Consider the following 22,167-nt stretch of genomic DNA (forward strand, 5'->3'; position numbering starts at 1 on the left):
CAGCATAAAATCTATGTTTTGTGTTTGTTTATGGCACAAGGAGAAACAGGGAATTTGGAGCTGCTTATTCTTAGCAGCTGGATGAGTCACTGGCAGCTGCTATTAGAAAGATAAAGAAACCCACATCCGCTAAGAGTCCAAATGCTATATGAATCCCTTGTGATAGTAAATACATTCTTGAAGAGGCCCCACTTCTGTATCAGGAAAAAAGTTAAGGCTATCTGAAGACCATTTTCCATAGTTATCTTCATATGTTGTATCACAGAAACTAGCTCTAGCCATATTCTTCAATATACAGCTGACCCTTGAACAACACAGGTTTCAGCTGTGCAGATCTACACTTTTAGGGGGATTTTTTTCAACCAAATATGGATCGAAAATACACTATTCTAGGCTATGAAGCCCTGTATACGGAAGACTGACTTTCCACATATGAGAGTTCCACAGGACTAATGTAGGCGTTGATTATGCATGGATTTTGGTATAAACGGGGGTTCTGGAACCAATCCCTGCATATACTGAGAGACGACTGTACTAGGTGGTCTACAACAAATATTTGCTGACTGAGTAAGGGACTGGGAAAGACAACCTCTGTTAATCTAGCACAAGCTTTACCTATACACTCACAGTTCCCAGTTTTGTTTATATAGAGACCAATGGAATAGTGTTTCTGAGTTGCTTCACTTAAAATTGAGTCCACATTGGTTTTTGCCTATTAGTGCATTTATTCTGTAAAGGAAATGATACGATCCTCAGTACACTAAGTACTTCTTTAATAATACTATAATGGAGATGCATGATCTCCAGAGTTACATGTCAAAGAGGCAATGATTGAAGTAAAAATAGTAGAAATAGCACATCAGCATATTAGTAAATCTGGGTTCTATTTCTAGCTTTGATACTAATCCACCATGAAATCTTTCTGCAAGTTACACAATTTCATTATTTATAAAATGGGCACAATAATACCCACTTTACCTATTTCTTAGGACAGTGGAACTAATAAGATATTGGGTGGAAAAGTTTTAGAAAAGATTTAGTAACTATATATAAAAGTTTAATAGCTATATATTTAGTAGCTATTTAGAAAAGTTATAGTTTTGTAGCAGTAGCATTGATTAGAGCATAGTGGGGAATCTCATAAATTCAAAAGCAGGGAGTCTACCTATTCACTTACTGTAACCTCAGTGGGGAGGGGAGGGGAAGGGAAGAGAAGGGAGACGAGAAGAGGGAGGGAGGGAGGAAGGAAGGAAGGAAGGAAGGAAAGAAGGAAGGGGGAAGGGAGGGAGGGAGGGAAAGAAAGAAAAGTAAAGAAAAGCAAGCAAGCAAGAAACTGTCTTAAAGGTATTTATAAAAACACATAATATGAAAGTAGGAGACCAGGCATGGTAGCGCACGCCTATAACCCCAGCACTTTGGGAGGCTGAGGTGGACAAGTGGCTTGAGCCCAGGAGTTCGAGACCAGACTGGGTAACATGGTGAAACCCTAACTCTATAAAAAACACAAAAATTAGCCACACATGGTAGTGCACAAATACATTCCCAGCTACTTGAGGTGGGAGGGATCACCTGAGCTTGGAAGGTTGAGGCTACAATGAGCTGAGACCGTGCCATTGTATTCCAGCCTGGGTGACAGAGTAAGACCCTGTCAAAAAAAAAAAAAAAAGTTGAAATTTATTCTGTGGCTATTACTTTAAGGCTTTAAAAAAATATTCTAATATTCTTAGGCATTGGCCCAAGCCAAAAACTTGGAAATTATCACTGGTCTTCTCTCTCATCTTAATGCCAAATCCAATCACCAAATCCTATGGATTCTATCTCTAAAAGCGCCCCTTCCGTCTCCATACTGCCTTAGTGTTGGCTCTAATCTCTCACTCAACTACTACCAGACTTCTATGTTCCTTGCCTCCAGTCTAGACCATCTTCTACACTGCCTTTTGAATGATCTTTCTAGAGCTCAGATATTACCACACCACTCTCTTATTTAAAAGCCTTCAAATAAGATGGGGCATGGTGGCTCACGTCTCTAAACCCAGTGCTTTGGGAGGCTAAGGCCTTGAGTTCAGGAGTTTGAGACCAGCCTGGGCAACACAGCAAAACCCCGTCTCTACAAAAACATTTAAAATTAGCTAGGTACGGTGGGCATGGACCTGCAGTCCCAGCTAGCTGGGAGGCTGAGTTAGGAAGATCACCTGAGCACGGAAGCTCAAGGTTATAGTGAACTATGATCAAGCCACTGCACTCCAGCCTGGGCAACGGGGTCTTTTTTTTTTTTGAGACAGAGTCTTGCTCTGTCGCCCAGGCTGGAGTGCAGTAGCGCAATCTTGGCTCACTTCAAGCTCCACCTCCCGGGTTCACGCCATTCTGCTGCCTCAGCCTCCCCGGTAGCTGGGACTACAGGCACCTGCCACCACACCCGGCTATTTTTTTTGTATTTTTTAGTAGAGACGGAGTTTCACCGTGTTAGCCAGGATGGTCTCGATCTCCTGACCTTGGGATTCGCCCACCATGGCCTCTCAAAGAGATGGGATTATAGGCGTGAGCCACCGCGCCTGGTTGCAACAGGGACTTAAAAAACAAAACAAAAGCCTTCAAATAATACCCAGAGAATACAATTTAACTTTTTTGTTTGTTTGTTTGTTTTGAGGCAGGATCTTGCTTTGTCACCTAGGCTAGAGTCAGTGGCATAATCATGGCTCACTGTAGCCTCAACTTCTCCCGGCTCAAGTGATCCTCCCACCTGAGCCTCCCAAGTAGCTGTGACTACAGGTATGTGCCACCACACCTGGCTAATTTTGTTTATTATTTTGTAGGACAAAGTCTCAGTATGTTGCCCAGGTTGGTCTCAAACTTCCGGGCTTAAGTGATCCTCCTACCGTGGTCTCCCAAAATGCTGGGATTACAGGTGTGAGCCACCACATCCAGCCCCAATTTCTTTTCTTTTCTTTTTTTTTGTTTTCCTGAGGCAGAGTCTTGCTCTGTCACCCAGGCTGGATTGCAGTGGCACAATCTCAGCTCACAGCAACCTCTGTCTCCCAGGGTTCAAATGATTTTCGTTTCTCAGCCTTCTGAATAGCTGAGATTATAGGAGTGCGCCACCACACCTGGCTAATTTTTGTATTTTTAGTAGAGACAGGGTTTCACCATGTTGGTTTCAAACTCCTGACCTCAAGTGATCCACCTGCCTTGGCATCCAAAAGTGCTGGGATTATAGGCTGAGCCACTGTGCCTGGCCCAATTTCTTTTATATGGCTAAAAAATGATCTTTCAGCAGCTCCGTTATTCCTTCACAGTCTCATCTCCCCTAACCTCCTTCACAAAGTCCACACAAACCCTAGACATTCTGATCTGTTATGTAAGTATTCCAGGTTCTTTTGTGCTTCAGCATATGTTCTACCTAGGATGCCCTTCTCTCCTTTATCCATGTGAATGATTCCTACTCTTCCTTCCCAGCTTAGATCAAACAGCCAGTTCTAAGGAGGACCTTCTCTGCTCCACTTTTCTCTCCCTCCTCTAACAACAGTAACCCCATCCTACCCCCATTCAGGAGTTTCTTTCTTTGTATTCACATTGTTCCTTGTATTTACTGCATGGCATTTTAATATCTGCCAAGAGCAAGGGCTGTAGAGTCAGACTGCCTGGGTATAAATCTGGGCCCAGAATTTACTATGTAACCTTGCCAAGTTACTTAACCTCTCTGATCCTCAGTTTCGTTAGTTACAAAATGGGGATTATAGTATCTACCACAGAGAGCCCTTGTAAAGATAAACGAATTACTACATGTAAAGAGCTACACTTGGCTCTTAATAGGTATAATTAGTGATGGTAGTGGTAATAGTAATATCTTTGACATAAACCAGACAATTCCTCAAAGGTGAGGTATTCTAAATACCTTGAATAGCATGGATTCAAACAATATTTATAGGAACAAAAGAAAAAGTTTGGGCCGGGCGCGGTGGCTCAAGCCTGTTATCTCAGCACTTTGGGAGGCCGAGGCGGGCGGATCACGAGGTCAGGAGATCGAGACCATCCTGGCTAACACGGTGAAACCCCGTCTCTACTAAAAATACAAGAAAATTAGCTGGGCGTGGTGGCGGGCGCCTGTAATCCCAGCTACTCGGGAGGCTGAGGCAGGAGAATGGCATGAACCCGGGGGGGGGGGGGGGGAGCTTGCAGTGAGCCGAGATCGCGCCACTGCACTCCAGCCTGGGGCACACAGCAAGACTCCGTCTCAAAAAAAAAAAAAAGAAAAAGTTTGAAAGAGAGAGAGAGAGAGAAAGAGACAGAGAAAGAAAAAGAAAGAAAGAAAGAAAGAAAGAAAGAGAGGGAAGGAAGGAGGGAAGGAGGGAAGGAGGGAAGGAGGGAAGGAGGGAAGGAGGGAAGGAGGGAAGGAAGGAAGGAAGGAAGGAAGGAAGGAAGGAAGGAAGGAAGGATTCGGGAAGACTTACCGCCATTTTTGCCCACAGTTCGGAAGCATCTCCAGAAGGCTCGTAAAAATGATACCCTATTGTGGGGGGTGGCTTGGACGAAGCTGAATTCTCGAAAGAGAATGTGTGTTCCCTGGCATACACTGTTAAAACTGCAAAGAGAAAAATCAAGAAATCATTGTTAGATGGAATCCAGAAGGCTGGAATCAGAATGAAGAATTGAGACCAGAGAGAACCACTGCCAAAAAGACGGAATTTTTCTCCCCAACAAAATTCTGAACTCTAGATTAGACCTAGTCCTTCTATGGGGAAGTCTCTTCATATAACCATATCTCTCCGAAAACTCTTGGAGGCCAGTTCCTCTGAGTGCTTCCCACCTTCCACAGGTATACACAGAGGACATCTAAATCAGTCATTAGAGCATCGCATACGGAGGAAAGCCTTTTTAGTCTCTAACTGGATGACACTGACACTCATATTTTCCTTTTTGGAGAACACTTTTCCCTCTACTCCATTTGGAATTAGGTTTCCTTAAAGATATTCTTTCTGGGCTGGGCTCAGTGGCTCACGCCTGTAATCCCAGCACTTTGGGAGGCCAAGGCGGGTGGATCACTTGAGGTCAGGAGTTGGAGACCAGCCTGGCCAACATGGTGAAACCCTGTCTCTACTAAAAATACAAAAATTAGCTGGGTGTGGTGGCGTGCGCCTGTCATTCCAGCTACTCGGGAGGCTGAGGCAGGAGAATCACTTGAACCTGGGAGGTGGAGGTTGCAGTGAGCCGAGATCATGCTACTGCACTCCAGCCTGGTCAATAGAGTGAGACTCATTCTCAAAAAAAAAAAAAAAAAGATATTCTTTCTGTACTCTCCCTGGCCTATACCAGCTGTCATAAGGATAACATGGCTTATGGGGACATAACTGGAGTGTCTGTTCCAGTTTGGGGTGGTTTTATATATCTCTCTGACAATAACCCCAGAGACAAATCCCATGTGCCAAAGGATATAAAGGGTCCAAACAGAACAAGAAAGGAAAATAGAAACAAGGGTATAAAGTGGCCCCTAAATGAGAGTATGAAGCACAGCCCCAGGGCCCAAGTGAGTCATTGTTTAAGCTGGGCCAGGGAAGGGAAAAAAACATACTCCATTGACTTTGGGTTTTCCTGCCAAAGAAATAAAGGCTGTAGAGCCTGGTGTAATCTAAAAATGGAAATTCCACTGAAGAATAGGCAATTATCCAGTAATCATCCCTACCAGAGCAAACTTAGGTTCCAGAAAACTTCTAAATTCTCTGACAAGTAAATCATGAACGGAAAACATGTTAATCTTTGTGGAGAAGCAGACATTAAATTTGAAGATGGCAAGCAATGGGGGGAACGGTGGTAATTCCAAATGCCAGTTTTCATTTGCTGACCATATAAAGCGGGGGAAAAATCTGACTGAATGGAACAAGAAAAAATTTCAGGAGCCATCTATTCCGTTTCCCTTCTCTAAGACCAATTTCATGGGAAAGAGTCTAACTTGTCTTTAATATAGAATATGTTTTCATTTAGGATGAAGTCAGTTCCTTCCTGTTAATAGTAACAGCACTGTATGAAAAAACAAACTCTATACTCTTCTTCTTTCATGGAGAGCTAGCATAGAAATCTACTTCTAAGACACCCTGAGGAAGTATGAGGACATCAGCTGGCAAAAGATTAGGTTAGTAGAGGGGCTTTCAAAAGCAACGAAAGTGTTAACCTAACCATGCAGTGCTATTATCTTAAGCAAAGGAAAATAAAAAATACAGGAAATGAGCTGTTATAGGTAAATGCAGTAGGCTACATTTCCAGCAAATGAAGTCTGAAATGATAATACTGTAGCCTAAATTCATGAAGCTATCCAGCAAAGTAGTCCCAAAGCGTGCTTCATATTCTAAGAGAGAAAAAGTTGATGTCTAGGTCATGGTCTAATGAAATTATAGCTTTGTTATAGCTTTTAAAGACTATCTCAAATGCCAAATTTTGTGTAAAGTCTTTTCCTGATTTTATCTCCCATGCCCAATTTCCACCGTATCTCGCTTAAAATTCTCTAACAGTGCTCACAATTTGCTACTTCGTTTTAAAGTTACTGGACTTTCCCCTATTAGACTGTCAGTTCTATGGAGTAAGCACAGGTTGTACTCATCTTTGTCTCTACTATATTACCTAACTCATAATTATTCATAAATATTTGTGGAAATTGATTTAGAAAGATAAGAAAGATAGGTAAGTGATGCCAGGTAGAATGTATCTTTGAAGCTAGCCACACATGAAATATTGAAAGTCTATATCTTTTTAATTTTTCTAAATTCCAGGCTTTGGGTCTGATACTTTTGTTATAATATTGCAATACCAGCTTTATTTTGATCGGTATTTTCCTGGTATATCGGTTTCTGTCCCTTCTTTAATTCTTTTAGATCTATACCTACAAATGCAATTGCTGGGTCATATGGTAGTTACAGGTTTAACCTTTTGAGAAACAACTGAACCGTTTTCCAGAGCAGCTGAACTATTTTACATTCTCACTAGCAATGCACAAGGGCTCCAATTTGTCTACATCCTCACCAACACATGCTATTTTCCTTTTTAAAAAATAGCCAACCTAGAGGGTGTGAAGTGGCATCTTATTGTTGTTTTGATTTGCACTTCACCATTGACTAATGATGTTGAGCATCTTTTCATGTGTTGGCCATTTGGGTATCTTCTTTGGAGAAATGTCTATTCAAGTCCTTTGCCCATTTTTAAATTGGGTTGTTTGTTTTGTTGTTGTTGAGTTGCAGGAGTTCTTTACATATTCTGGATATTACTTCCTTCTTGGAGATATGATGTGCAAATATTTTCTTCTATTGTGTAGGTTGTCCTTTCACTTTCATGATAGTATCCTTTGATGCACAAAAGTTCTTAATTTTGATGAAGTCTAATTTATTCATATTTTTTGTTCCTTATGTTTTTGGTGGTATATCCGTGAAATAATTGCTAAATTTAATGTCATGAAAAGTTTCCCCTGTTTTCTTCTAAGAGTTTTATAGTCCAATTTCATTCTTTCACATGTGGATATCCAGTTTTCCTAGCACCATTTGTTGAAAAGACTGTCCTTTCCCTATTGAATTGCACCTTTGCAGGAAATCAAATGACCATATATGTAAAGAGTTACTTCTGGGCTCCCTAATCTATCACAGTGGTCTATATGTTTGTCTTTATACCAGTGCCATAATACTTGAATTACTGTGGCTTCACAGCTAGTTTTATAGTTGGAAAGTTTGATTTTTCCAATTTTATATTCTTTTTTCAAGATTGTCCTGGCGATTCCATATGATTGAGGATTAGCTTTTTCTCTCAGTGAAAAAGCCTGTTTGGAAATTTGATAGAAATTGTGCTGAATTGCCAGGCACAGTGGCTCACGTCTGTAATCCTAGTACTTTGGGAGGTCAAGGAGGGCGAATCACCTGAGGTCAGGAGTTTAAGACCAGCCTGGCCAACATAGTGAAACTCTGTCTCTACTAAAAATACAAAAAATTAGCCAGGTGTGGTGGCAGGCACCTGTAATCCCAGCTACTCTGGAGGCTGAGGCAGGAGAACTGCTTGAACTTGGGAGGTGGAGGTTGTAGTGAACTGAGATTATGCCACTGCACTCCAGCCTGGTAGACAGAGTAAGACTCCATCAGAAAAGAAAGGAAGGAAAGAAGGAAGGAAGGAAGGTGGGTAAGGAGGGAGGAAGGAAAGAAGGAAAGAAGGAAGGGAGGAAGGAAAGGAAAGGAAAGGAAAGGAAAGGAAGGAAAGGAGGAAGGAAGGAAGGAAGGAAGGAAGGAACGAAGGAAGGATGGAAGGAAGGAAGAAGGAAAGAAGGAAGGAAGGAAGAAAGAAAGAAAGAAAGAAAGAAAGAAAGAAAGAAAGAAAGAAAGTTAGTTCAATCAACCAGCCTGACCAACATGACGAAACCCCATCTCTACTAAAAATACAAAACTTAGCTGCGTGTGGTAGTGGATGCCTGTAATCCCAGCTACTCAGGATTCTGAGCAGGAGAATCATTTGAACCTGGGAGGTGGAGGTTGCAGTGACCTGAGATCATGCCACTGCACTCCAGCCTGGGTGACAGATTCTGTCTCAAAAAATAAATAAATAAAATAAAAAAGAAAAGAAATTGTGTTGAATCAGCAGATTGCTTTGGGTAGTAATGACATGTTAACAGTGTTACATCATCCTGTCCATGCACTCAGGGTGTCTTTCCATTTATTTAGCTCTTCTTTAATTTCATTCAGCAATGTTTTATAGTTTTCAGTGTACAAGTCTTTCACCTCCTCTGTTAGACTTATTCCTAATAGACTAAACCTTTTGGATGCTCTTTTAAACACAATTGCTTTTCTTAATTTCCTTTTTAGATTGTTCATCGACAATATACAGAAACAACTGGTTTTTATGTGTTGCTCTTGTCCCCTGAAACTTTGCTGAATTCATTTATAAGCTCTAGAAGTTTCTTTTTTCTTTTTTCTTTTTTTTGGTGGATTCTTTGGGATGCTTTTTATGCATAGGATCATGTAACCTGTGAATATATTTTACCTTGTACTTCCAATTTGGATGTCTTTTATTTCTTTTGATATCTACCTTTTCCTTTTTTAAAAAATTCACTCCCATACCTAGAGGACAACATACTTCTTTAAATGTAAAATTTACTACTTTAGGCCGGGAGCGGTGGCTCATGCCTGTAATCCCAGCACTTTGGGAGGCCGAGGTGGGTGGATCACGAAGTCAGGAGTTCAAGACCAGCCCGGCCAACACGGTGAAACCCCGTCTCTACTAAAAATACAAAAATTACCCGGGTGCGGTGGCAGATGCCTGTAATCCCAGCTACTCGGGAAGGCTGAGGCAGGAGAATCGCTTGAACCCGGGGGGCAGAGGTTGTAGTGAGCTGAGATGGCACCACTGCACTCCAGCCTGGGCGTTAGTGAGCCTCCATCTCAAAAAGAAAAAGAAAAAAGAAAAAAAAAAGAAAAAAATTACTACTTAAAAAAGTCAATAATGAATTAAGTCTACCTATATTTATGAAATCAATTTTCATGCTCACTACTGTTTCCCACATTCTGCTCCTTCACTCTTGGTTCAATCATTTTCTTGCTGAAGTACATCCTTTAATAAGATCCATAATCACTTACTGAAATCCTGGCACCTTTCTGGTTTGGAATTGACAAACTTTGAGACTTTATAAAGGTAATACATTGCACAAACCAGATGTGATATGACACCTCCAGCAGGGTTGGGATAGCACCCCATGGATTCAAACATATTAAAGTCTCCACAGTGAAACATATAAGTATTCACACTAAGTGAGATAAACAAAGACCAAACTTAGCCCGTGAACTAGTTCAGGTCAAGTTTACCCCCCAAATGAGTTTGCTGAAAACTTACCAAAGGACAACTTCAAGTTTTCAAAGCTTTTTTTGAATTGTGAATTTATTAATAGACATAAACATGTAGTTCTTTCAGCAAAAGCCTGTGAGTGAAAATATCTTTATTTTACCTATTGGAATGAAATTTAATTCGATGGAGAATTCTGGTTATTACCTATCTTCTCTCAGCACTTTAAAGATACCACCCCGTTGTCACCTCGTACCTATCACTGATATCAAGCAGACTGCTGTCAAACTCCTGCCATTCCTTTGGAGTTAATCATTCTTATCATCCATATAAACAATTTTCTTTATCATTAATGCAGATTCTACAACGTATCTACCATGTAGGTTTATTTTTATTTATCTTGCTCAGTACTTTAAACTGACTTCTGTTTTTTGTCAGTTTGGGAAAATTATCAGCCCACATAAATATTTTTTGAGACAGGATCTCACTTTGTGGCCCAGGCTGGAGTGCCGTGACATGACCATAGCTCACTGGAAGCTTGAACTCCTGGGTTCAAGTGATCCTCTCATCTCAGCTTCCTGAGTAGCTGGGACTACAGGTGCACACAACCATGCCTGGCTAAATTTAACTTTTTTGTAGAGATGGGGGCTCGCTATGTTGCTCAGGCTGGTCCTGAACTACTAGCCTCAAGCGATCCTCCTGCCTCAGCTTCCCAAAATGCTAGAATTACAGATGTGAGTCATTGCACTCCCCAATTATTTTAAAAATATTGCTTCTTTGCCATTCCCTATATCATTTTCTTCTGTCTCCTATTAGATATACATTGTAGCTTTTTAATGTCTCTTACCTGTCTTCATAGTTTTTTAGCTCTTTATGTTACACTTATTATCTTTTAAGTTATTATTCTCTATTCTGTCTGGTCAGCCTAAGTAATGCAGATTCTACAATTCTACAAGATTCATGCAACTGTGCTCCAGCCTGGGCAATAAAGTGAGATCCTATCTCAAAAAATACATATGTACATATATTGGCTGATAATTTTCCAGAACTAACAACAACAACAACAAAAAACAAAACAGAAGTCAAAGTGCTGAGCAAACTAAATACAAATAAACTGTCCAGGAGCAGTGGTTCACACCTGCAATCCCAGCACTTTGGGAGGTCGAGGCGGGTGGATCACAAGGTCAGGAATTCGAGACCAGCCTGGCCAATCCCGTCTCTACTAAAATTACAAAAAATCCCGTCTCTACTAAAAATACAAAAAAATTAGTCAGGCATGATGGCGCATGCCTATAATCCCAGCTACTTGGGAGGCTAAGGCAGGAGAATTGCTTGAACCCGGGAGGTGGAGGTTGTAGTGAGCCAAGATCATGCCACCACACTCCAGCCCGGGTGACAGAGCAAGACTCCATCTCAAAATAAATAAATAAATAAAAATAAACCTACATGGTAGATACATTGTAAAATCTGCATTACTCAGGCTGATCAGACAGAATAGAGAATGAATAATTTAAAAGATAGTAAGTACCTCTCAAGTAGCTGAGTCTACAGGCGCATGCCACCATGACTTTTTATATCTAGAGACAGGGTTGTAGAGACAGGGTTTTGGCAAGTTGCCCAGGCTGGTCTCAAACTCCTGGGCTCAAGTGATCCACCCACCTTGGCCTCTGAAAATGCCAGGATTACAGGCATAAGCCACCTCAACCTGGCCTCCAAGTCAGTTTTAAATGTTCAACTATTTTTATTTTCTCTGGAGTAAATTTATGTTTATTGGGTTTATTGACTGTCTTTCTCAATATTAGTGTTCCTCATGTATTTTAGAATTTCAGCATATAAGTTCATATGAAGTGGGAGGTTTTAACTGTCTCTTGTGGACAGACCCTAGTCCAGAACCAGGTCTAGTACTGGATGACTTATGGCTCCATTCCTGATATTAGGGACATCATAGAGATTGTCACTGTACCGCTAAGGAGGTTGGACCCACTAAGACCTGGCTGTAAGGCTGTCTGCTTCCTCTCACACCTCAAGGTTTTTGTTTTTTTAATAGATGGGTCTCACTATGTTGCCCAGGCTGGTCTCAAACTCCTGGCTCAAGGGATTCTCTTGCCTCAGCTTTCCAAACAGCTGGGGCTACAGGCGTGCACCACCGCACCTGGCTAAACCTCCAGGTTTTATGTAAGCCATTTCTCAGGTAGCAGTCGTAACTTTTTTTGAGTCTCTGTTAAAGTAGTGGAGGCAGAAGGGGCTGGCTTCAGTCTCCTGCACTGTGTGTACAACACTTTGAATCTCCACCATTCAAGAAATGAGCTTTCAGTTACCTACACCTTCTGAATCCAGAGCACAGGAGGCATGTGGTTACAGTCCCACGTACTGCACTGTGGTTTTACTGAGTTTCTAGTAAGATGAATTTATATTAATTTTATGCATGGCTACGTCCTTAAACTTCTCTTCTTAGAAAATTTTACATATCATTACCATGTGTGTGGAATGAGTAAGAGGCCTAAGTCATGAACACTGCAAGCCATCATGACCAGAAATTCAAAACAAACATTTGACCCACCAAGCTTAAAAATGCATATTTGTACTAATTTTTCATTGTATTTGACTAAACTACAAAGTTCTTTAATAGACATTAATCTTTCCTCTAAAGTAAAACAAAAAAGTTCCTAAAAATATCTTAAAGGCCATACAGAAGTACACCATATGTCTGCCATAAACAGATTTTGCCAAAATGAGTATTCAAATTTCATTGAGCAATTTTTTTATTCTTAAGTTGTTGGAGTTCTTCCTTGAAGATTTTAATTTTTAAAAATTTTGACGTATTGTAATTTCAAATTTACCAAAAAGCTATAATAGCACAAAGAATTCCTGAATATCCTTTACCTAGATTACTTAAATGTGAATATTTTGCTACATTTACTCTCACTCACTCTCTTTTTTCTCTCTCTCTTGCTCTCTCTCTCTCACATACACACACACAGACATATAAGTACATATGTATATACATATTATCATTTTTTGTAACTATTTATGAGTAAATTATATACATGACACTCATTTACTCCTACAGTATTTCCTAAAAACAAAAACAAACAAACAAAAAACAGAAGTCAGTTTAAAGTGCTGAGCAAGATAAATAAAAATTAGGAAATAAGGAATTCCTAAAAATATTTCCTAAAACTAAGGAAATCTCCTTCCTTCCTTCCTCCCTCCCTCCCTCCCTCCCTCCCTCTCTTTCTCTCTTTCTCTCTTTCTCTCTTTCTTTCTTTTTTTTTTAGACAGGGACTTGCTCTGTTGCCCAGGCTGGAACGCAGTGATACAATCATGGCTCAGTGTAGCCTTGAACTCCTGAGCTCAAGCGATCCTCCCACCTCAGCCTCCTGAGTAGCTGGGACTACAGGCGCACACAATCATGCCTGGCTGATTTTAAAAAAAAAAATTTTTTTTTTTGTAGAGATGTGGTCTCGCTTTGTTGCCCAGGCTGATCTTGAAGTCCTGGCTTCAAGTGATCCTTCCACCTCAGTCTCCCAAAGTCAGCCTCCAAGAGCCACTGGAGCCTAGGTTTAGCAACGTCATCGAGAAGTGCAGTCTTAAGTTAAGTGGATCCTTGCTGGTGCAAAGGTGGCATGGGAAAGCCCACTTGCAGTTGCAGCCTGGCCATCCACCTATTGAAAGGGCATGAGAGTATTCTGATCATCTCCACAGACCTAGCCCACAACATCTCAGATGGTTTTGACCAGAAGTTCTCAATGGCGCCTACCAAGGTCAAAGGCTCTGACAACCTCTTCACTATGGAGATTGACGCCAGCCAGGGTGCAGCATAGCTGCCTAGTGAGTTCTTTGAGGAGGACAACATGCTGAGCATGAGCAAGAAGTTGATGCAGGAAGGCCATCAATGAGGCCATGAGCTATGCTGAAGTCATGAGGCTGGTGAAGGGTATGAACTTCTCAGTGGTGGTGGTTGACATGACACTCAGCAGATCAAGAACCAGATCAGCCCGTTCATCTTACAAATGTGCAACATGCGAGGTGTGGGGGACATGAACATAGACCTGCTGTCCTCCATGCTGAAGCAGACACTGCTCATCATCTACTTTGTCAGCAAACAGTTCAAGGGCCCTGAGCAGACTACCTGTATCATCTGCAAATGTATCCCTGAGTTCTTCCAGGAGCTGGCCAAGTACAAGACTGACACATACAACATCATCATCACCCAGCTTCTCTTCCCCAACCCTGAAAATCCTGAAAGATATGTGAGGCCTGACACAAGATTCAGGCCAAGTATCTGAACCAGATGGAGGACGCTTATAAAGACTTTTGCACTGTGAAACTGCCACTGTTTCCCCATGAGGTGCAGGGGGCAGACAAAGTCAACACCTTCTCAGCCCTCTTCATAGAACCCTGTAAGCCCTGCAGCACCCAGCAGCACCACTGCCAGCCCCAGCTGCTGCCATTTTACACTCAACCTTTACCTTCCCCACTCTCCAGGGCAGAGGTTACACAAATCCCTCCCCACCACCTCTGCCATAGTACAAGGGGAGCCACTTGGGGAGCAGGTGTATGGTAGATGGACCTGTCGGAAATAATTGAAGCATACCCTGAGAATGACCCTGTGGTCTAAGATGAATGTGTGTTCAGAGTTCTGAGTGAAGGAATTTGGGAATGGCCAACCCAGAGATTCATTATTTATCTACGAGGAACATCTGAACCATCTGATCCATCCCATGGATCACAGGCCATACAGGGGTTTGAGGCCCTTTGTTTTGGGTTGGATGAAGGTTGCTAGGTGGAGATTGCCAGGGTGGGGGGAGCTAAGTGAAAATGCTGTATAAACTGCATGCTTTTTTATAAGTGGTAGCAGTTCTCCTGTTCATCATGCTGCCCTTGGACTGCCCTGTATGTAAATCCCCTCAATAAACCTTATGTTTCATTTGCTGGCTCCATGTCTCTTTTTCAGCCTCGCAAACATGGTGCCATCCCTACGGAAGCCAATAGGGGTCCAGTACAAGAGGAAGCAGGGAGGGAGTCTATTCTCCTGGTGGGGGTAGAAGTGCTCTAGGTGCCCTCCCTGCCATCTCTCCCTGCCTCTTGCTCTTCAATAAAATGATCTTAACCAGAAAAAACAGTTATAATGAAAATGATATTAAATGAAACAGTTATTTGAAAACCTGTTATACAGGTTACTTTATAGAATGTGCTTCCATTTGGGTTTGTCTGATGCCCCCTCATAATTCAATTCAGGTTATGCCCCTTTGGCAGGATCATCACAAAGGTGACGCTGAGTTCTTCTCAGTGCATCACATCTGGGGGCACTTGCTGATTAGTCTAATTACTGGGGATGTTTGATTCTTTGGTTAGAGCAGCATCTGCCAGGTTTTGCCACTATAAAGTTGGCCTTTATAACGGATAAGTATCCCGTGGGAAGATATTTTGAGTCTGTGGAAATATATAGTTACTCTTCAAACTTTCATTCACAAATTTTAGTATCTATTAATAATTGTTGCCAGAACCAATAATGAATATGAAGGTTTTGCCAAATGGTGAATCTTTTTCCAACTATGTCATTTCATCTACGTTTTTAAGTTGATCTTCTACAATAAGGAAAAGCTTTCCCTTCTTATTTATTTATATCATTGTGGACTCATGGATTCTTACTTTATTCAATAGGTTATAATCCTTTACTATCATTATATATTTTTATGCTCATATGATCCCATATTTGGCCATGGAAGCCCTTCAAGCTGACTTCTATGTCCTTTTGACACATCTACATAATTATCTGATCACTTCCTTCTTTTCTGATAGAATAAGATGTTCCAGGATCATCTTGTTCTTTCCCTACCTCACCCTGGAGCCAGCCATTTATCCAAGAAGCCCAGTTGTTTTTAGTAAAGAATAGGCTGGGTGCAGTGGCTCACGCCTGTGATCCCAGCACTTTGGGAGGCTGAGGTGGGAGGATCGCCTGAGGTCAGGAGTTCGAGACCAGCCTGGCCAACATGGCAAAACTCCCCCTCTACTAAAAATACAAAAATTAGCTGAGCGTGGTGGCACTTGCCTGTAATCCCAGCTACTCGGGAGGCTGAGGGAGGAGAATTGATTGAACCTGGGAGGCGGAGGTTGCAGTGAGCCAAAGTTGTGCCACTGCACTCCAGCCTGGGCAACAGAGGAGAGACTCTGTCTCAAACAAAACAAAACAAAACAAAACAAAACAAAACAAAATCTATGAGCTCACACTGATTCAATTCCAGTTCAACACTACAGGTTACATTCTATCATCTCCCCTTTCCATATCTGAAATGTCCTTTTTCTAAAGTGAGAAAAAGGTTCCTATTATCTATAACATATTTACTTATTTGCTTAATCCTAAAATGTACTAAGCTAGCTAACCCATTCCTCTGTGAAAAAGAAGCCTGCTAATTAGAGTTTAATACTTGTTTAGGGTTGTTTTAATCTGAGGGTATATAGTCCAAATATTGTGTTCCTTAGATTAGTTTCTCCAACCCCCTTCAGTATGGTATATTATTCATTTGAAATACAATTTGCTTCACTTATTTTTTTGTTTTCAATTTTAGAAACTCCCCCAATCCTGTCGAATATATACTTACTTATGTAAATAAAATATTAACATAGTTCCAAAAGTAAGACATGTGCAAAAAAAAATTCTTCGATAAGTGACCTTCATATCTATCCCACTTTTATCTTTTCACTCCATCTCACCAACATCTTATAGATAATGAATCTCATTGGTCTCTGATTTATTCTTCCTGTGTGCATATTTTTTTCTTAGATGAGCAGATACATGTATATACAGTTGACCTTTCAACAGCATGGATTTGAACTGTGTGGGTCTACTTATACATGGATTTTTTTCAATAAATATATTAGAAAATTTGGAAGGATTTGCAACAACTTAAAAAAACTCACAGACCAACTGTGCATCCTACACATATTGGAAAAACTAAGAAAAAGTATGTCATGAATGCATAAAATATGTAGACACTAGTCCATTTTATCATTTACTACATTAAAATATACACAAATCTGTTATAAAAAGTTAACGTTTAGCAAAACTGACACACACACTTACAGACCATATATGGTGCCATTCACAGTGGAGAGAAATGTAAGCAAACATACAGTATTAAATCATAACTGTATAAAATTAACTGTAGCTCATACTGTACTACTATAATAATTTCATTCATAGCCAACTCCTGTTGCTATTGCAGTGAGCACAAGTGTTGCAAGTATCTGCTTAAAACACCATGTGATGCTAATCATCTCTGCATGGGCAGTTCATTTCTCCAGTAAACTGTGTATCACAGTAAAAAGTGATCTCTCATGGTTCTCATGTATTTTTCATCGTGTTCAGTACAAAACCATAAACCTCAAGTAACACCATGGGACCCATAAGAAGTGTCACTAGTGATGCTGGAAGTGTTCCCAAGAAGCAGAGACAATTCATGACGTTACAATACAAAGTTGAATTGCTTGACATACATCATAGATTGAGATCTGCAGCTGTGGTTGGCCTCCATTTCAAGATAAATGAATCTAACGTAAGGACAACTGTAAGCAAAGGAAAGGAAATTCATGAAGCAGTTGCTGCAGCTACATCACCAGGCATAAAAACATTGCACTTTTGGTGAAATATTTTTTTAACTTGTCTTGAAAACGTAGCTTTTATATGAGTGCAGGATTTCTATAAGAAAGGCATACGACCCTAATATGATCTGAGAAAAAGTGAAGTCATTATATGACAATTTAAAGCAGAAGGAAGGTGAAGGGTCTAAAGCTAGAGAATTTAATGCCAGTAAAGGATGGTTTGATAATTTTAGAAAAAGTTTTGGCTGAAAAAATATCAGGATATCAGGGGAAGTAGCTTCTGCCAACCAAGAGGAGGCAAACAAGTTTCCAGATGCCATTAAGAAAATTATTGAGGAGGCCGGGCGCGGTGGCTCAAGCCTGTAATCCCAGCACTTTGGGAGGCCGAGACGGGCGGATCACGAGGTCAGGAGATCGAGACCATCCTGGCTAACATGGTGAAACCCCGTCTCTACTAAAAAATACAAAAAACTAGCCGGGTGACATGGCGGGCGCCTGTAGTCCCAGCTGCTTGGGAGGCTGAGGCAGGAGAATGGCGTAACCCAGGAGGCGGAGCTTGCAGTGAGCTGAGACCCGGCCACTGCACTCCAGCCTGGGCGGCAGAGCGAGACTCCGTCTCAAAAAAAAAAAAAAAAAAAAAAGAAAATTATTGAGGAGGCCAGGTGCAGTGGCTCATGCCTGTAATCCCAGCACTTTGGCTGAGGTGGGAGGATCGCTTGAGCCCAGGAGTTTGAAACCAGACTGGGCAACATGGAAAAATCCCATCTCTACCAAAAATAAAAATTAGCCAACCACAGTGGCACAAGCCTGTAGTCCCAGCTACTCAAGAGACTGAGGCATGAAACTCAATTGAGCACAGGAATTCGAGGTGGTGTGAGTTATAATCATGCCACTGGACTCCAGCCTGGGCAACACAATGAGACCCTGTCTCTAAAAAAAAAAAAAAAAGAAGAAGAAGCTTTTTAAAATCTTTGAGGAAAAAGGATATCTTCCTGAGCAGTTTTTTAATGCCGATGATGGGGGAAAAAAAGTGGCACAAAGGACACTTATTAGTAAGGAAGAGATGCACACACCAGGATTTAAGGCAGGAAGGGATGGGCTAACTCTACTACTTTGTGCAAACGCAGTCAGGTTTATGATTAGGACTGCCCTTATCTATAAAGTTGCTAACCCCTGAGCTTTGAAGGTAAAAGATAAACACCAATTGCCAGTTTTGGTTATATAAGAAGGCGTGGATAATGAGAACCATTTTTTATGGACTGGGTTTCATCAATATCGTTCAGAAAGTCAGGATGTACCTTGCTGGTAATGGACTGCCTTTTAAAGTTCTTTTGAATGGACAACGCCCCTGGCCGCCCAGAACCAATGAGTTCAACACCAAAGGTATCAAAGTGGTCTGTAATACTTGCCCCCAAATACAATGTTTCTAATTCAGCCCCTAAGACAGGGGGTCATAAGGACCTTTAAGGCTCATTACACATAGTACTCTATTGGAAAGGACTATCAACGCTATGGAAGAGATTCCTGATAGAACATCAAGAAAGTCTGGGAGGATTATACCAGTGAAGATGCCACTGTTGTTATGGAAAAAGCCATTGAGCCCCCAACAATAGATTCCTGCTGGAGAAAACTGCATCCAGATGTTGTGCATGACTTCACAGGATTTACGACAGAGCCAATCAAGGAGATCACGAAAGAGATTGTGGATATGGCAAAGAAGGTGGGGGAAGGGTTCCAAGATGTGGATCCTGGAGAAATTCAAGAGCTAACAGACATCACACCAGAGGAATTAATAGACGACAACTTGATGAAGGTGAGTGCTTCTGAACCAGTGCCAGAAAAGAAGGCATAGAAGAGAAAGAAGACGCAGAAGCAGGGCCAGAAAACAAACTGACATTTGATCATATGGCAGAAGAGTTCCAACTATTCAAGACTGCTTTTGACTTATTTTATGACATGAACTCTTCAGTGATACAGGCACTAAAACTAAATAAAATGGAAGAAAAATTGGTACCATACAGAAACATTTTTAGAGACATGAAAAGGCAAAAAAATCAGAAATCACCATGTGTTTTCATAAAGTCACACCGAGTGTGCCTTCCTCCCCTTCTACCACCTCCACCTCTTCTCCCCTGCCACCCTTAAGACAGCAAGACCAACTCCTCCTCCTCCTTCTCTTCCTCAGCCACTTAGCATCAAGAAGACAAGGATGGAGGTCTTTATCCTGATCCACTTTCATTTAATGAATAGTAAATACATTTTCTCTTCCTTTTGATTTTCTTAATAACATTTTCTTTTCTCTAGCTTACTTTGTTGTAAGAATGCAGTATATAGTACATATACAAGGTATGTGTTAATCAACTGTTTTAATGCTATTGGTAAGGTCAATAGTAGACTATCAGTAGTTAAGTTTTTGGTGAGTCCAAAATTATACATGGATTTTCTACTATGTGAAGGGGAGAAATCGGCAACCGTAACCCTCATGTTGTTCAAGGGCCCACTGTGTTTTTATTTCCTCTTCTTCCTTACACAAGAAGTAGCATAAAATAGATATTCTTTTGTCCAATTCACAGGGCTCTGAATGTTTCTTTGTAAGCTATCATGAATAAGAAGTTCAGGAAATCGCTATGGATTCTCTAACCACAAGAGAACCAGAGACATCAAAATTAAAATATTTTGGACTTGGCTGTGACATGAAGGTTAAAAAAATTTAAACTAAAATTTATTTGTGAGTTACATATTTTTAACCTTACAAGGTATAATTTATTAAGATGAAATGGGCCGGGCGCGGTGGCTCAAGCCTGTAATCCCAGCACTTTGGGAGGCCGAGACGGGCGGATCACGAGGTCGGGAGATCGAGACCATCCTGGCTAACATGGTGAAACCCCGTCTCTACTAAAAAATACAAAAAACTAGCCGGGCGAGGTGGCGGGCGCCTGTAGTCCCAGCTACTCGGGAGGCTGAGGCAGGAGAATGGCTCAAACCCGGGAGGCGGAGCTTGCAGTGAGCTGAGATCCGGCCACTGCACTCCAGCCCGGGCGACAGAGAGAGACTCCGTCTCAAAAAAAAAAAAAAAAAAAGATGAAATGGTCTGACAGTGCATCCATTTTCTTTAGTTGAATATGTTTGTATTAATTGTAAAGTCAAGTTTATCAGTTAACTCTCTCCAGAAGATATAATCATCTATGTGGCATACACTATTGGCTTTGTCTACAATACTGTCACTAAGTGATTATAATTAAGCCCTCCCATTTGCATCAAATGTGAAGACTGTGTTCACAACAGTAGGAAAATTTGGTTTCACTGGAAATTTAAAAATTCTAATGTAAAAAAAAAATGAAGCGGGCTGAGTACAAATCTCCCTATAGTTTTGACAATAAAATAAATTCCATAGGTTTCCTATTTTATTAGCTTAATATTTGTGATATTAATACTGAGTGTCAACTTGATTGAAGGATACAAAGTATTGATCCTGGGTGTGTCAGTGAGGGTGTTGCTAAAGGAGATGAACATTTGAGTCAGTGGGCTGGGAAAGGTAGATCTACCCTTTTTTTTTTTTTTTGAGACAGAGTCTCGCTCTTTCGCCCAGGCTGGAGTGCAGTGGCCGGATCTCAGCTCCCTGCAAGCTCCGCCTCCCGGGTTCCCGCCATTCTCCTGCCTCAGCCTCCCAAGTAGCTGGGACTACAGGCGCCCACCACCTCGCCCAGCTAGTTTTTTGTATTTTTAGTAAAGACGGGGTTTCACCGTGTTAGCCAGGATGGTCTTGATCTCCTGACCTCGTGATCCGCCCGTCTCGGCCTCCCAAAGTGCTGGGATTACAGGCTTGGGCCACCGCGCCCGGCCGGTAGACCTACCCTTAATCTGGGTGAGCACAATCTAAAAAGCTGCCAGTCCAGCCAGTTAGAATAAAATGCAGGCAGAAAAATGTGAAAAGAGAGACTGGCCTAGCCTTCCAGCCTACATCGTTTTCCCATGCTGGATGTTTCGTGCCCTCGCCTTCCAGTCTACATCTTTCTCCCAAGCTGGATGTTTCCTGCCCTCGCCTTCTGGCCTACATCTTTCTCCCACGCTGGATGTTTTCTGCCCTGGAACATTGGACTCCAAGTTCTTCAGTTTTGGAACTTCTACTGGCTGTCCTTGCTCCTCAGCTTGCAGATGGCCTATTGTGGGACCTTGTGATTGTGTGAGTTAATACTTAGTAAACTCCCCTTTATATATATAAATCTATTCCATTAGTTCTGTCCCTCTAGAGATCTCTGACTAATACAACATTTAACATTAGGGCAGTTTTTTTTTTTTAAGAGATGGGGTCTTTGTTGCTCAGGCTGGAGTGCAGTGGCACGATCATAGATCACTGTAGCTTCAAACTCCTGGGCTGAAGCAATCCCCCTGCCTCAGCCTCCCACGTAGCTGGGACTACAGACACGTGCTACCATGCCTGGCTAATTTTGTTTATTTTATTTTTTGTAAAGACAGAGTCTCGTTATGTTGCCCAGGCCGGTCTCAAACTCCTGAGCTAAAGCAATCCTCCCACCTCGGCATCTCAAAGCATTGGGCTTACAGGCGTGAGCCACCATGCCCAGCTCTATGGCAGTTTTCTCCAGTAATATATTAAGAAAACACAGCAGGAGCTGTATTAAAAATTAATAATTTTATAATCAGACATTTGTAAACATGTTAAGCTAATGGGAGTTCTTGATACAATTTCATGTTCTCTTCTAGTAACAATAGCTGTTTGTGCAGAAAAAGTCATACAGAATTCTATTA

General features: G+C 41.4%; 1 protein-coding gene across 4 annotated transcripts in view; it reads right to left on the reverse strand.

The window, feature by feature from the left end:
* The window catches only part of CUNH11orf49 (chromosome unknown C11orf49 homolog), a 226,603-nt gene that overhangs the window by 115,447 nt on the left and 88,989 nt on the right, over positions 1-22,167 (reverse strand). For all 4 annotated transcript variants that reach the window (XM_033206304.1, XM_033206308.1, XM_033206306.1 and 1 more), the window contains exon 3: positions 4,449-4,579. In XM_033206304.1, the coding sequence (XP_033062195.1) occupies positions 4,449-4,579 (131 nt within the window). The remainder of the gene's footprint in view (positions 1-4,448; positions 4,580-22,167) is intronic.

This window comes from Trachypithecus francoisi, unplaced genomic scaffold (genome assembly GCF_009764315.1).
Source record: "Trachypithecus francoisi isolate TF-2019V2 unplaced genomic scaffold, Tfra_2.0 Lachesis_group8, whole genome shotgun sequence".
NCBI lineage: Eukaryota > Metazoa > Chordata > Mammalia > Primates > Cercopithecidae > Trachypithecus > Trachypithecus francoisi.